The sequence below is a fragment of the Enhydra lutris genome, unplaced genomic scaffold (assembly GCF_002288905.1).
Source record: "Enhydra lutris kenyoni isolate GAN:26980312 unplaced genomic scaffold, ASM228890v2 scaffoldscaffold43, whole genome shotgun sequence".
In the NCBI taxonomy this organism is placed as follows: Eukaryota; Metazoa; Chordata; class Mammalia; order Carnivora; family Mustelidae; genus Enhydra; species Enhydra lutris.
In genome coordinates, this window is record NW_019154127.1 from 7,782,438 (window position 1) to 7,797,182 (window position 14,745).

General features: G+C 36.5%; 1 protein-coding gene across 6 annotated transcripts in view; it reads left to right on the top strand.

The window, feature by feature from the left end:
* LOC111155775 (tetratricopeptide repeat domain 3) overlaps positions 1 to 14,745 on the top strand; it is a 123,632-nt gene that overhangs the window by 52,440 nt on the left and 56,447 nt on the right. For 5 of the 6 annotated variants that reach the window (XM_022516164.1, XM_022516165.1, XM_022516166.1 and 2 more), the window contains 6 exons: positions 1,142 to 1,226; positions 5,622 to 5,756; positions 6,413 to 6,493; positions 8,869 to 8,981; positions 11,537 to 11,657; positions 14,055 to 14,177. In XM_022516164.1, coding sequence (XP_022371872.1) covers positions 1,142 to 1,226; positions 5,622 to 5,756; positions 6,413 to 6,493; positions 8,869 to 8,981; positions 11,537 to 11,657; positions 14,055 to 14,177 — 658 coding nt within the window. The remainder of the gene's footprint in view (positions 1 to 1,141; positions 1,227 to 5,621; positions 5,757 to 6,412; positions 6,494 to 8,868; positions 8,982 to 11,536; positions 11,658 to 14,054; positions 14,178 to 14,745) is intronic. The other variant, XM_022516167.1, reaches the window with a different exon arrangement.

The window sequence follows — 14,745 nt, forward strand, 5'->3', positions numbered from 1 at the left end:
CTGAACTATGGGGTCAGGGGAGCTTCTTGGTTGCTGAGTACATGGAGATGCTGGGAAGGTGGGGCACTCAGGGGCAGCATGAAAGCTTTGCAGCATTCCCCTCCTTCATGCCTTCCTGTGCTTCTCTTCCATTGGGCTGCTGTGAATTATATCCTTTATAATAAGCTAGTAATAATAAGTAGAGCACTTTCCTGAGTTCGGTGAGTCATTCTAAGAAGTTGTTGAACCTGAGGGAGGGTCACAGGAGCCTCTGAGTTTGTCGTCCACCAGGCAGTAGTGTGGGTAGCCTGAGCACCTCATTGTGGCCGACAGTAGGGGTAAGGGCATAATGCCTGAAGTGGGGTCAGCCTTGTGGGACTGGGGCTTTAACCTGTACGGCCTATGTTAGCTCCAGAGTTGGTGTCAAAATGGAATTGAGTTGTTGGACACTGGGTATTGGAGAATTGATGTAGAGAATAGCAACTATTTGATGTCAGAAAACACCACCTAGCGTACCTGAACCTTCCTTACCCTCACCAGCATTGGAAGTCAGACTTTCTGAAACAGTTGTATCTTACTAGATTTTCATATGAGGTGGTGCATCTTTGCAATGTTTACTGGGCACATTTCTTGTTTCAAGGCTATGTTATGACTACATTTATAATAACTTTTGATGATCAGCATAAATCCCCCCAATTTCTTTTTTTTTTTTTTTTAAGTTCGTCCATACCATCTTTATAATAAATTCATTTGGCCCCCCTCATCTCTAATTTTATAGGGATTTTTATTGAGATTTCATTGTATTTAGAGAGTGGTTTGGGGGAGAATCAGCTTCTTGGTAATATTTCAGTGTAGGCACTAGTGACTCTCCATTTATTCAGTGTTTAAAATGACCTTCACATGGAGATTAAAAGTGCAGCATAGGGAATATAGTCAACAATATTGTAATAATGTTGTGTGGTGACAGGTGGTGACTGCACTTCCTGTGGTGAACTTTGTGTGATGTATAGCATTGTTTAGTTACTGTGTTGTGTGCCTAAAACTAATGTAACATTTTATGTCAACTATACTACAGTTTTTAAAAAATGGCCTTCAGTAAATATATTCTTTATATAAGCAAGACTGTTTTATTTTAAAATAACTCAACACTTTTCTTTATTAGTTCTAGCTCACAGGGTAGTTTACCAGTAGATTTGAAGAACATCTTGGAAAAACAGTTTTCTAAATCTTCCAGAGCTGCGCACCAGGTAAAGGAAAAGGCCTATTTCTAATGAAAAAGCAAAGTCTTTGAATAAAACATTTTTCTTATAAATTAAGTCTTACCATGTACATCTCTAAGATTTATTTTTTTATAGTTTAAGTTATGGACATATGATTGTATATATAACTGCTAATAAACCAAACTATCACTAATTTAGATATTAACTTGATAATCCCTTTTTTTTTAACTTGATAATCACTTTAACCAGAAATTTAACTAATGCTTGATACTGCAGAATTGTTTGCTTCCCAGGGATTCAAAGATGAAGGAATTCTTTGCTTTCCAGTTTTAACTTTTAGGATCAATACTTTAAGGGGCACCTGGCTGGCTCACTTGGTAGAGCATGTGACTGTTGATCTCTGAGTTATGAGTTCAAGACTCATGTTGTGTGTGTAGCTTACTTAAAATAAAAACTTAAAAAATAGATAAGTACTTTAAGAAGATTTAAATTATTTTAAAAGGTCCAAGGACTTGCAGTTTTATTACACCTACCTTAAAGCTGTTAAAGAGCAAACTTTTTGTTCTTTGAATGATTTAACAGTAATCAGATAACTTTGTGTATAAAATTCTTTCTGTGGTGTTTAGGAAGTAATTAAAAAGTATACATTAAGGGGGAAAAGATAAATGGGAAGAGCACAGAGGACTTTTAGGACAGTGAAAATTCTCTGTATAATTTTATAATGGTAGATAGATGTCCTTATACATTTATCTAAACCAGTAGAATGTATGGCACCAAGAGTATATCTGATATTAAACTATAGACTTTGAGTAATTAGGGTGTATCCATGTAGTTCATCTTTGGTAAGAAATATACCGTTCTGGGTTAAAGAAGATGTAAACGTGTATACACACACACACACACATGCGCGCGCGCGCGTGCACACATGCACACACAGTGGAGTATTACTCAGCCATAAAAAAGAATAAACTGTTGCCATTCTTAACAACATGGATGGACCTAGGGAGTATTTTGCTAAGTGAAATAAGTTAGAGAAAGACAAATACCATGAGATTTCACTTATATGTGGACTCTGAAAAACAAAGCAAATGAACAAACACAAAAACAGCTAGTCTTATAAATACAGAGAACACACTGGTGGTTGCCAGTGTGGAGGGAGAGGGAGAGAATGAAAGGGGAATGGGTGAAATACATGAAGGGGATGGAGAAGTTCAAACTTCCAGTTATGCAATAAATAACAACGGGGTGAAAAGTGCAGCATAGAGAACATAGTCAATAATATTGTAATAACTCTGGCTGATGACAGATGGTAATTGTGCTTACTGTGGTGGACACTGCATAATGTTTAGCATTGTTGAATCACTATATTGTATACCTGAAATTAGTATAACATTGTATGTTAGCTATACCTCAATAAAAAATGTAGATATGTAGAATATACCATTCTGATGAGTGACATCGATAGTGGAGTATACATGGGAGGAGGCAAAGGGTATATGGGAATTTCTGTACCTCCTTCTCAATTTTGTTGTAAACCTAAAACTAAGAGAAAAATGCAAGGGATACAGCTAAAGGATTACTTTGAAGGAAATTGATCAAGCTAAATGTATGTATTAAAAGAACAAAAACTTTTAAATTAATGAAATGTTTATCTCAGGAGCTAGAAAAAAAGAAAAACAGGAAATAAACCCAAAGAAAGTAGAAGGAAGGAAATAATAAAGATCAAAGTAGGAAATAATGAACTGGAAACAAATGTATAAGGAAGAATCCACAGAGCTAATAGTTGATTCTTTGCCAGTATTAATAAAATTTACACACTGGTGTGGCAACTGATTAAGAAAGAAAGAAAAGAAAACATCATGAAACAATTTGAAGAATGAACAAGGAAGGGTGCATTACTATAGATTCTTGAGTATTACAAATACATCAAAATACTATTATGAACAATATCATACCAAGAAATTTGAAAAAAAAAATATGGATGAAATGGACAAATACCTAGAAAAATCCAACTTATAAAAACTGATTCAAGAAGACCTTGAAACCTTGATGAAATCCAGAATTTACAGAACCGTGGCTGGTCACTATTCTAGTCATTGAACACTTGTAGACCACGTAGTGGTAAGTGGAAGGTTGTCTTTTGTGGGTGAACATGATTCATAGGAGTCTGCTTTGACAATTAATCCTTTATGTAAACAGTTCTGTTCTTTCTAAAATAGAATGTTGGATTTAAATTTCACTCCAAAAAATTTCTGTTAGCATATGGAATACAGTACTTGTTTTAATATGGGGGTCATTTTTAAAATTCAGTTAACTATTTTAGGTATATATGACAATTATCTTACAGAGGACTGTAGGAATGAAGCATGTTTCAAGCAGTTTATGAAAACAGATTTCTAATCAGTTGCATAAAAGCATCTTTAGAATTTCTGACATTTGCGGATTTAAAAATTATGCCTTTTTACATTGATTTTATGGACTCTCAAAACTGTGAAGGACTTAAATAGAAAAGACAACCTGGGAAGATCAGAGGTGATTTAGTGAGTATGGTAGTCATTTTTGAGCTTTCCCTTGTTCATTTAACACACTTTTGGTTAGGCACTGCGACCCAGCCTACTCTGATGGAGCTTTTAGTACTCCATGATAGTTTTTTGTATTATACTCAGAAAAATAATTTTTTTTAAGATTTATTTTTGTTTATTTTAGAGAGCACACCTGTGCCTTCGAGTGGGGGGAGGGACAGAGGAAGAGGGAGAGAGGGTCCCAGAGAGACTCCATGCTGAGCACAGGGCCCGACATGGGGCTCAATCTCATGACCCATGAGATCACAACCTGAGTGGAAGCCAAGAGTTGGATGCCCAGCTGACTGAGCCACCCAGGCGTCCCTGAGAGAAATAATTTTTTTTTAATTTTAATTTTTTATTTTTTTATAAACATATAATGTATTTTTATCCCCAGGGGTACAGGTCTGTGAAGCGCCAGGTTTACACACTTCACAGCACTCACCATAGCACATACCCTTCCCAGTGTCCATAACCCCATCCCCCTTTCCCAACCCCCCTCCCCCCAGCAAACCTCAGTTTGTTTTGTGAGATTAAGAGTCACTTATGGTTTGTCTCCCTCCCAATCCCATCTTGTTTCATTTATTCTTCTCCTACCCCCTTAACCCCCCATGTTGCAGAGAGAAATAATTCTTTTTTTAATTTGAGAGAAATAATTTTTGATGAAAATAGGAGGTTATAGGTCTCTCTTTTCTAGAATGTGAAAGATTAAAATGGAATCAGTTCATTTAAGGATAGCACATTGTCATCTATAACTTTCAAAATTCATGTCTTAACATAAATACAGGTACTCTTGAGCTTTTTAAATATTCTAAGAAATTCCAAGTTTATGTGAGAGCTGCTCTTTTCTGTGTGTATTCTGGGGGAAAGGTCTCCTAAACTTTGAGTTACTGGATGAAAACTAGTAGACAGCTTTTGTTAATTGTGACCAAACTGCTCTTCCATTTGTGCTTTGTACAACGGTGCTTCCTTTTGGATCTTTACTGTTAGGAACAGTGAGGAATATCACATGCATATTTGCATTTTATGCTTTCCTGAATGGTGAATCCATGTAAGTCAAGGAGTTAGGAAATCTAGGCTTAATGTGTAGTCTGTCTAGTTTTTATGGAATTTTGCGACTGATAGCTGTTGCCATGTAACTAAAACTTGACTTCAGATTGTAATGCATGTCACATATATACCCAGAGATAAAGTTTTTTTCTCACTTAGCACTTTCGTTTTTGTTTTTTATTTCTTATGCTCTTCTCTTTACATTTATCTTTCCTGATAATTTTTTTTTTTTATTGAGTTCTATTCAAGTACATGTTGGGCAGAAGTAGAACCAAGGATTGAAATGTCCTTTCTTGCTGAGAATTAAGGTTTATTCCAGAGCACGAGGGTAGGTGTTAAAATCTGATTGTGAACAGTAAATTGCTTGTTCTTATTTATCTAATTCTCGTCAGCCAAACAGTTACTTAAATGGTGGCTGGTATTCTCTGTGCTGTTTGTGCTATTAGAACTTCTGAATGCTGTCTTTTCCATCTGGAAAAGTGAGCAAGTCATAGAACCATGCAGGTAAAATGAAGTACCCTTTCTTGTCATGAGTAGCAGCAGTAGGAATGTTGGAAATAAAATGGTGAAGCAGGACCTTACAGTTTTCGCTGGAAAAGTGCCATGTAGAGAGGGGAGTATAACACATGAAGGGCAGCTTACTTGCTTACATATTTTACTTCTTACATATTTTTACTTACATATTTTACAATCAGTTATAAAATGTAACCGCCCTGTGATGAACTTTGCATCTTGAGTTTTTGGCTAAACACACATAGCTAGCTCTGGATTACCTAATAGAATTTTTTTTTTTTTTTTTTTTTTTTGGCAGGATTTTGCTAATATAATGAAAATGCTGAGAAGCTTAATCCAGGATGGTTACACGGCTTTGTTGGAGCAGCGTTGCCGCAGTGCTGCACAGGCCTTCACGGAGTTGCTCAACGGTTTAGATCCTCAAAAAATAAAGGTAAAATTGTAGTCTTTCACTTTGTATCTCAATGCAGGTGCATTTCAGGTGAATGCAGAAGAGAACCACGGCTTTAACTTCATTATGTTAACGTACCTTAGACCTACCTGAGATTAGCGGAATCTGCTCCGGGTGGTGAGAAGCAGCTAACGCTGTGATTCAGTCTTTGTGGTTGCACTCAATATACGACCAGGGTTAGACTCTCTCCTTGCTCTCTACTTGGTGTTCATTAGAATGTTTGACAGCTTCTATAGAAGTACTGGACCAAGGTTTCGGACTTGCATTAATCACATCTTTTCATTTAGAAAGAATTAGCTAGGTAAATAATTCATGCAGGATTGTAAGCAAATGTCTTAATCTGTCATAGTACCCACTCATGTGCAAAAGAATATGGCGACTCAGTTATTCTAGTTTGCTCTGAACCACCCCTTCAAGGAACTCTGAGACAGTGGTTCTGTGTTTTAAATACTTGATTTTAGTATAACTGCATATCTTTATAAAATATATTTTCTAATTTTGTTTGGCCTTTGTCCTGGTTATAGTGATTAGAGAGATTTCATACCCGTTTTGTTTCTCTGTTGTGGCTAACAGGTTGGTTTGATGCAGGTTGGGCAAAATTATGTTCAGATTTTTAACTGGAGCGTTTTTATTGACAGCAGTTGAACCTGGCCATGATTAACTATGTCTTAGTAGTCTACGGACTTGCTGTTTCTCTCCTTGGAATAGGACAGCCTGAGGTAAGATTTATAACAGAGATAATAGTAAAAATATGCCATTAATTTTAGAAGATAATGTAAAAAACAGTTTTGCCTCTTTGGCTTATTTTTTTTCTGATAATTTCTTCTGAAATACCTGTTTAATTTGTGTTGTTTTTTTTTGTTTTGTTTTGTTTTTTTTATTTGTCAAAGAGAGAGCGTGAGCACAGGCAGACAGAATGGCAGGCAGAGGCAGAGGGAGAAGCGGGCTCCCCGCCGAGCAAGGAGCCCAATGTGGGACTAAATCCCAGGACGCTGGGATCATGACCTGGGCCAAAGTCAGCTGCTTAACCAACTGAGCCACCCAGGCGTCCCTGTGTTGTTTTTATTGAAGAAAAAATATGATCCAATTAGAAAAAAGCTATACCAGACAACCAGTAGGAGTTTTTTTACTTTTATAAAAAGTAAATCTGTATCATCACAGATTTAAGAGAACACACTGAGTGAGAGACAAGTTGGAGAACATAACAAACATCGTGATAACCACTTACGTACAATTTGGAAAACATATGGGAAAAAAAGCATATATTGTTTATAACTATCTCTGCCTCTTGTAAAGGTGAAAAAAAACACGGGCTAGCCTAGTTTAAGATAATGGTTACATTTAGTGATGGAAGGAAGGAATGAGCCTGGGGAAATTAAGTAAGGAGTGTTCAACTTTGTGTGAAGATCTCTTAGTTCTGGGTGGTAGTATTTGCGTATTTATCTTCTGGAGTGCAGCCTTCCGGAACCATGTACAATCAGTGAATAGGTGTGAGCATACTCATGGTCCTTCAGTGCTCTCCTGGACGGTGTGCTTATCTGCACGGCACAGCATTATACAGCTGACCCTTGAACAACACTGGTTTGAACTGCATGGGTTTACTTACAGATGGATTAAAAAAAAATACATAGTAGAGTACCATGAATGTATTTGCTCTTTCTTATGATTTTCTTTTCTCTTCCTATATTAAAAGGTTACAGTATATAATATGCATATAAATTGTGTTAATCTTTATATTATTAATAAGGCTTCTAGTCAAGTAGGCTATTAGTAGTAAAATTTGGGGGGAATCAAAAGTTATACCTGTATTTTCCATTGCATGAGGCACCCCTACCCCCTGCATTGTTCCACTGTCAGCTATAACTCGTTTTCTGTGGTTTTTAGTTTTCAGTAAAAGTTAAAACTGCTCTAGAATTACCTTAGGTATAATACATCCTTTCTGCGAACTTGGCCTCCAAGCTTCCTTGGCTAAATGAAGGCTTAACCCTAACTGCTACCTAATAAGAATGAGGCCATCTTTTAGGTTCCATTCTGAAAGTGGTTTACAGTGTCTAAGGTTTATTCTCCTTCTTACATGCTTCTTTCCTTGTTCTTGATGTGGTAGTTGAATGTCTTCCATTAAGGCCTAATTCTGTTTTCTCATAGATTCTTTCTAATAGATTGTTGGAGACAGGACTTCATGATCTCCAATTCTCCTATTGTGGCAGTGTGATAATAAATATCTTAATAATGTTAATAATATCAAAATTGAAGAAATAGTTCACTACATTTGTGATTTACTTTGAAATAGTGAGACTGATTAAAACAACAGAACAGGTATGATAGAACTTGGACATTTAAAAGAATGCCCCCAAAGTAAGCAATGTATTTGCTCCAGCACAGCTGTTACTTAAAACATTTTTGGAATGCCTCCTTTAGAACTGACCTCAACAATTCTTATAAACTCTCATTTTGTAGTGACACTTCCTTTTTCACCCACATGGGGTTACCAGGACTGCCTTGAGCTATTTCTTCTGGACTTTTCCAAAACAGAATTCATTCAAAGCAATAGAAAGAAGTTTCTACTATTGACAATATTCAGAAGAATGTACTCTAAGTTTTGTAAAGTTTTTGCTAAAGCACTTTTTTAAAAAATAGGTCATTTATCTTTCTTATGCCACAAAACATTGTGGGTAGCATTATTGGAGTGCCTATATCCCAGGGAGCAGCACTTGCGAGGATATATGTCATGGTGTGTTTGCATCTAGTCAGTCTTTTTACTATGAATTCACACTTTTTAGTGTTAGCCAGCACAAACCAGGCCCTTTCTGTGTGTTAGTAAATGTTCATTTGGCTTGTTGTCTGGTGTGTTCCACACCAATTTTTGATTCTTAAGCCAGATCATTCTGGTTGTGTCTCTGTATATCCTGTGGTCAAAATTTGTATATTTGCTAAGAAAATAAAGAAAATAATGCAGAAGGTTTAATTTTGCCATAGAAATTTTTGAATACATAGTTATCTGTAATATTACACGAAAAGAATCAACCTTTAGATAAAATCTGTTCCAGTGTCTCTTTTGTAGTTTAAGTGATCGTTATTTTTATTGCTACTGAAGGAATTATCTGAAGCTGAAAACCAGTTTAAGAGGATGATTGAACATTATCCCAATGAGGGACTTGATTGCTTGGCCTACTGTGGAATTGGAAAAGTATATTTGAAAAAGAACAGGTTAGTAGAAACTATGCTCTTTTACACTCAGGGTGGATAACTCAGTTGAAGTCTAATGTGGAGGTCCCTTTTCTGGAATTATATTGTTATCTTCTCTGTGGCAAACTATTATCATCATGTTTGCTTAGAGGACCAGCATTTCTACATCAATACTAATTATTGAAGTATGGCCAATCAGTTCAGCTCCTAGTGCTTCCTTATTTTGAATCTTCTAAGAAAGTCAGGAACAAGACGATTTGACACAAAGGATTTTGTATTTTTTCTGTTAGTATATGTCATTTATAAATAGTGACTGAATTGATATAAACTAATGCTTTACAAGTCTGATTGTATAATTTTTTGGTTACCAAAATACCTGTTTCTCCCAAAAACCTGTATGAAGATGGTGTCTTTGAACAGATAGATACCTGTTCAAAGACATAATGAGTTAGAAATAAAAATCTCTTCTCAGAAATTCTTCTATAGTTGGAATCCCTACTCAAAGTTTAGTATGTAGTTGTTCTGCAAATGTTTCATGTCTTATCTTCCCAAATTGCTATATGACCCTTTGGGGATACGATTATGCATTGAGCTTTAAAAAAAAACTCCCCTGTTCACTGCTTGCTTGGGCAGCACATAGACTAAAATTGGAATAATAACAGATTAGCATGGCCCCTGTGCAAGGATGACACACAGATTTGTGAAGCGTTCAGTATTTTTGGCACGATGAAACTATCATTAACTGTAACAACGATAACAAAAAGAAAACCAAGAATCTCCCTGTTTCGGCACTTAACACCCAGTGTCCTGGTAGGTGTGTTAGATTACTTTATACAGAAGTAATTGTTGACTGATTGAATATCATTCATAGCTTTTAATCTTGAATTTTCATCTGTCCTTTTAGGGAAATTTTTTAAAAGATTTTTGTTTTTAAATAATCTCTACACTCAACCTGGGGCTCAAACTCACAACCCTGAGATCAAGAGTTACATGCTTTTCTGACTGAAACAGCCAGGTGCTCCTAAAGGAAATTTTATCAGACTCCTGGGACTCTTGGGAACCCAGTCTTGGAATGTGCCTAGAACTTCCTTTATAGATTTTTTTTTTAGAGATTAAAGAAAGTTCTTTTACTTCCTGAAGTTGCTGTGTGACCAGACTGAATTATACATGAATCAGGCAGAGGGAGAGGTAGTGAGGATTTGCAATCATCTGTATAGTAACAGCAAATGAAATTAATTTCAAAGTTTGGCATAACTTATTTAAGATACATGGTTTTAATGCAGTAGTCACATGTAATTATTCCTAAGATCTAGGAATATATCATAAGTGTGTAACATCATGGGAATTATGAAGAAGTCTTTGCCATTTTGAAAAGCATTTACATTTTAATTTCGAAATAAGATTGGGGTTCAGTGTCGAATACGTTGGTTTTTGCTGTTGTAATGTGCAGTTTCTGGTAAAGTCCTGCTGTTACCTGTCTTATGATTGATGGTCTAGCTTTTCTGCAGGTGAATTTTTCTTACCCATAGGCAAAAAAAGTTCTTAAATTGGAAAGTCATTTCAAGATTGAAGAAAGCAGGAAACCTTTCTTCTCTTCTTCTCTAGTCTGAGAGAATAATAAGGACTTGGTTAACTTTATAATCTAATGTGTTAATGTTCTTTTGTTGAATGGACTATGGGAATCTATTGACATTTTTTTAAAAACATGAATCAGAACTAAAACATTTCATGTAGTTAAAACAATTTGCATACACATTTGTTTTATTAAAATACTTTATTCTTTATGGCTGAAAAAATATGTCCAGCATATACAATCCCTTTAGATTTTTTTCAGAAGAGTGGTTTTTACTAAATAGATATCCTAATAGAGTTGAGTTAAAAAAAAAGAATTTATTTATGATTAATTAGTTGATGTGAAGGGTTGTCATTTCTCTATAGGAATCTAATTAGCTTAGTAAATGAAACAAATAAAAATCGAACAACCACATCACTCAATTTTCTGTTTTAGTTTTTGTAAACTTTTTTTTTTTAAGATTTTATTTATTTGACAGAATGAGAGAGAGTGCGAGCACAAGCAAGGGGAAGCTGCAGAGGGAGAGGAAAAAGCAGGCTCCCCACTGAGCTAGGAACTCAACGTGGGGTTCAATCCCAGGACCCTAGGATCATGACCTGAGTTGAAAGCAGATGCTTAACCAACTGAGCCACCCAGGTTTCCCAATAAATTACAAACTTAAAAGGACTAGTATGCACCTACCATAATAATGTCAGTGTCCAGGCAGATTTGTTGTTTAATTTATGTTACTTATATAGCAAACAATGAATAAATGCCTTTTTTTTTTAGTGTTTATTTTAATTCTAGTTAGTTAATATACAATGTTATATTCAGGTGTACAGTATAGTGAGTCAACATGCCTTTGTTTTTTTAAAGAAAATATAGGTTCCATTGAATATTTCTGAACAGTGATTTATCAAATGTATTCTTATTAGTAGACTTGAAATTCTGTAACTTTTATTGTGGGGAATGAAAATTCTTGTCACAGGTTTAATACCTTCTTTCTTCATAATTATGACTTTAGATATCTAGAAGCTCTCAATCATTTTGAGAAAGCAAGAACCTTGATTTGTCGTCTTCCTGGAGTGTTAACTTGGCCCACAAGTAATGTGATTATTGAAGAGACTCAGCCAGGGAAAATAAAGGTAACGATTTATTTATTCAGAGATCTTCTTACTAATTAAAAAGCCCATCTGCACTGATTGACTCAGGTATCAGAAGACAAAGAGGTAGGGCCTCTCTGGCCTCAGCATCCCCACATGTGTTTCCCCTTTAAAGACTATTGAGAATCACTGACATTTGTTAAATATTTCCTGTGTGCCAGTCTCACAGCTTCCATTCATCATACCTGTGAGTCTTTATAGCAATCCTACAAGGTGAGTACTATGATTATTCTCATTTTACTGAAGAGGAATATTAAGGATGTTAGGGATGTTAAGTGATGAGCTCAAGGTTAAACAGCTAGGAAGTAGTGGAGGTGGGACTTGAATCTCGGCATTCTGAATTAGGGCATTCATTATTAAGTAGCGTGACTTCCTGCTTACACTTAAAGGTATAGCATTGTTGTTTCATCATAGCGACAATAATTATTAAGATTGCACTTGAGGACTTGGAAAATATAAATTTGTTCTCATATCCAGAGACCTAGGATGCTTTGCTAGTTCTGGAAAGACTAAATTGTGTGTGGATTGACTAGAGTAGGCCTTTACTTGTGGGAAACACTGGCATGTATACAGAAATTGCTTTTGGCAAAAGCTTTTTAAAATAACCACAGGAGTCAACTCTTAAAACTCGATAGTTTTAGACAATTGAATTAAAAGTAGCCATTATATTGGAATTAAAAAAATAAAAAAATACATGAAAAAGTAGCCAAAGGATCTGAATAGACCTATATCTGTCAAGAATTTCTGCAAGTAGCCAGTAAACCTGTGAAAGATGTTGAGCAACATTAGCTATCAGAGAAATGCAAATTAAAACCTTAATGAGATACATCTTCACATACTGGGATGGCTAATCCAGAAGGCAGTCAGAAGTGTTGGTACATATCTCTGGATATGTCTCTGTATCAGAACCCCCATATATTGCTGGTGGACGTGTAAAATGGTCTGGCAGCTCCTCAATAGAGTAAAGACAGAGTTACCACATGACCCAGCAGTTCATTCCTACAATTGATACAGAGAAAGGAAGATATATGTTCTCACAAAAATGTGTCCATGAATGTTTATAGCAACACTTCAAAATTAAAACACTATTAAAAGGTGGGAACAGCTCACGTGTCTGTCAACCAATGAGTAGTTAAATAAAACCATTCATAAGCCATTCATAAAACCACACAGTGGCCTATCCGTACAACTGAATATTATTCGCCCGTAAAAAGTAAAGTACTGGTAAGTACTGCAGCATGGATGAACCTTGAAAACCTGCTAAGTAAAAGGAGCCAGACAAAAAGGCACGTATTGTAGGATTGTATTTACCTGAAATTTCCAGAACAGGCAGATCTGTATTTAGAGACAAAGTAGATTCGTGGTTGTCAGGGGCTTGGGGATTGGGGGGAAATGAGAAGGGACTGCTAATGGAGATGGAATTTTTTGCTGGGTGATAAAACCGTTTAAATTTAGACTGAGGCCGTGGTTGAACAACTCTGTGGATATACTGAAAACCACTGAACTATATACATTTTAAATGTGTAGATTGTGTGATATGTGAATTATATTTCAACAAAACTGTTAAAATAAAAAAATCACTGGATGTTCTCTTTACAGTAGATTGGGGTGGGTGGAGACAGAGGAACTCTTGAGAACAAAAAGCCAGCACTGGAGAGACAGCACTGAGCCTGATGCAGGGCTTGATCTCACAACCCTGAGATCATGATCTGAGCCAAAATCAAGAGTCAGGCACTTAACCAGCTGAACCACTCAGGTGCCCCATGTATCAACCTCCTTCTAAAAAGAAAAGCTAAGGGGCGCCTGGGTGGCTCAGTCAGTTGAGCAACTGCCTTTGGCTCAGGTCCAGATCCCAGGGTCCTGGGATAGAGCCCTGCATCAGGTTTCCTGCTCAGCGGGGAGTCTGCTTCTCCCTCTCCTTCTGGCATGTGCTCTCTCACTATCTCTGTCACTCTCTCAAATAAATAAATAAATAAAATCTTCAAAAAGAAAAACTTTAAAAGTTATATGTAGTTTTTTTCTTCTCTAAAAAACATTTTGTCATTCATATGCTGAAAGTATTTTTTTAAAATTTTATTTATTTATTTATTTATTTTTTAAAAGATTTTATTTATTTATTTGACAGAGAGAGATCACAAGTAGACAGAGAGGCAGGCAGAGAGAGAGAGGGGGAAGCAGGCTCCCCACTCAGCAGAGAGCCCGATGGGGGGCTCGATCCCAGGACCCTGAGATCATGACCTGAGCTGAAGGCAGAGGCTTAACCCACTGAGCCACCCAGGTGCCCTGAAAGTATTTTGATGGCAAGAAGTTATTGAAATCATAAGCACTTTTATTGACAAATGAGTGTTATAATATTGTTTTTGTTTATTTTTGTTTTAGATGCTGTTAGAGAAATTCATTGAAGAATGCAGGTTCCCTCCAGTGCCAGATGCCATTTGTTGCTATCAGAAGTGCCGTGGATATTCCAAAATCCAGATATATATAACTGATCCAGACTTCAAGGTACATAATGAATGTACAGTAGGACAGTAACTTGCAGAATTGTGCCTTAAAATGGATTCAGAACAAATTCTGTAATTGGAGGTATCCAAGTTTTCTGTTGTTGGCAGTTTCATGTCCTCTCTTCTGCCCTATCCTCTGGACTTCTGTAGGTCTGCATCATCTCATTTGGGGACCCAGGGCCACTAAATAAACACTGAGTGCAGGGATTGTAACCTAAGAAGGCAGGCTAGCTAATTCTATTTCCCCTTTCTAGCCACTGTTCATATAACTTGCCTATTTCTTAAGAGCACAGGAAAGAAAATGAGATTGTTACTCCTCTCTTTTTTTTAAGATTTTATTTATTTATTTGACACACAGAGAGAGATCACAAGTAGGCAAAGCGGCAGGCAGAGAGTGGGGGGGGAAGCAGGCTCCCTGCTGAGCAAAGAGCCTAATGTGGGCCTTGAGCCTCATGTGGGGCTTGGTCCCAGGACCCTGAGATGATGACTTGAGCTGAAGGCAGAGGCTTAACCCACTTGAGCCATCCAGGCACCCCGAGACTGTTACTTGTGATTGGTTGCAATTTTAA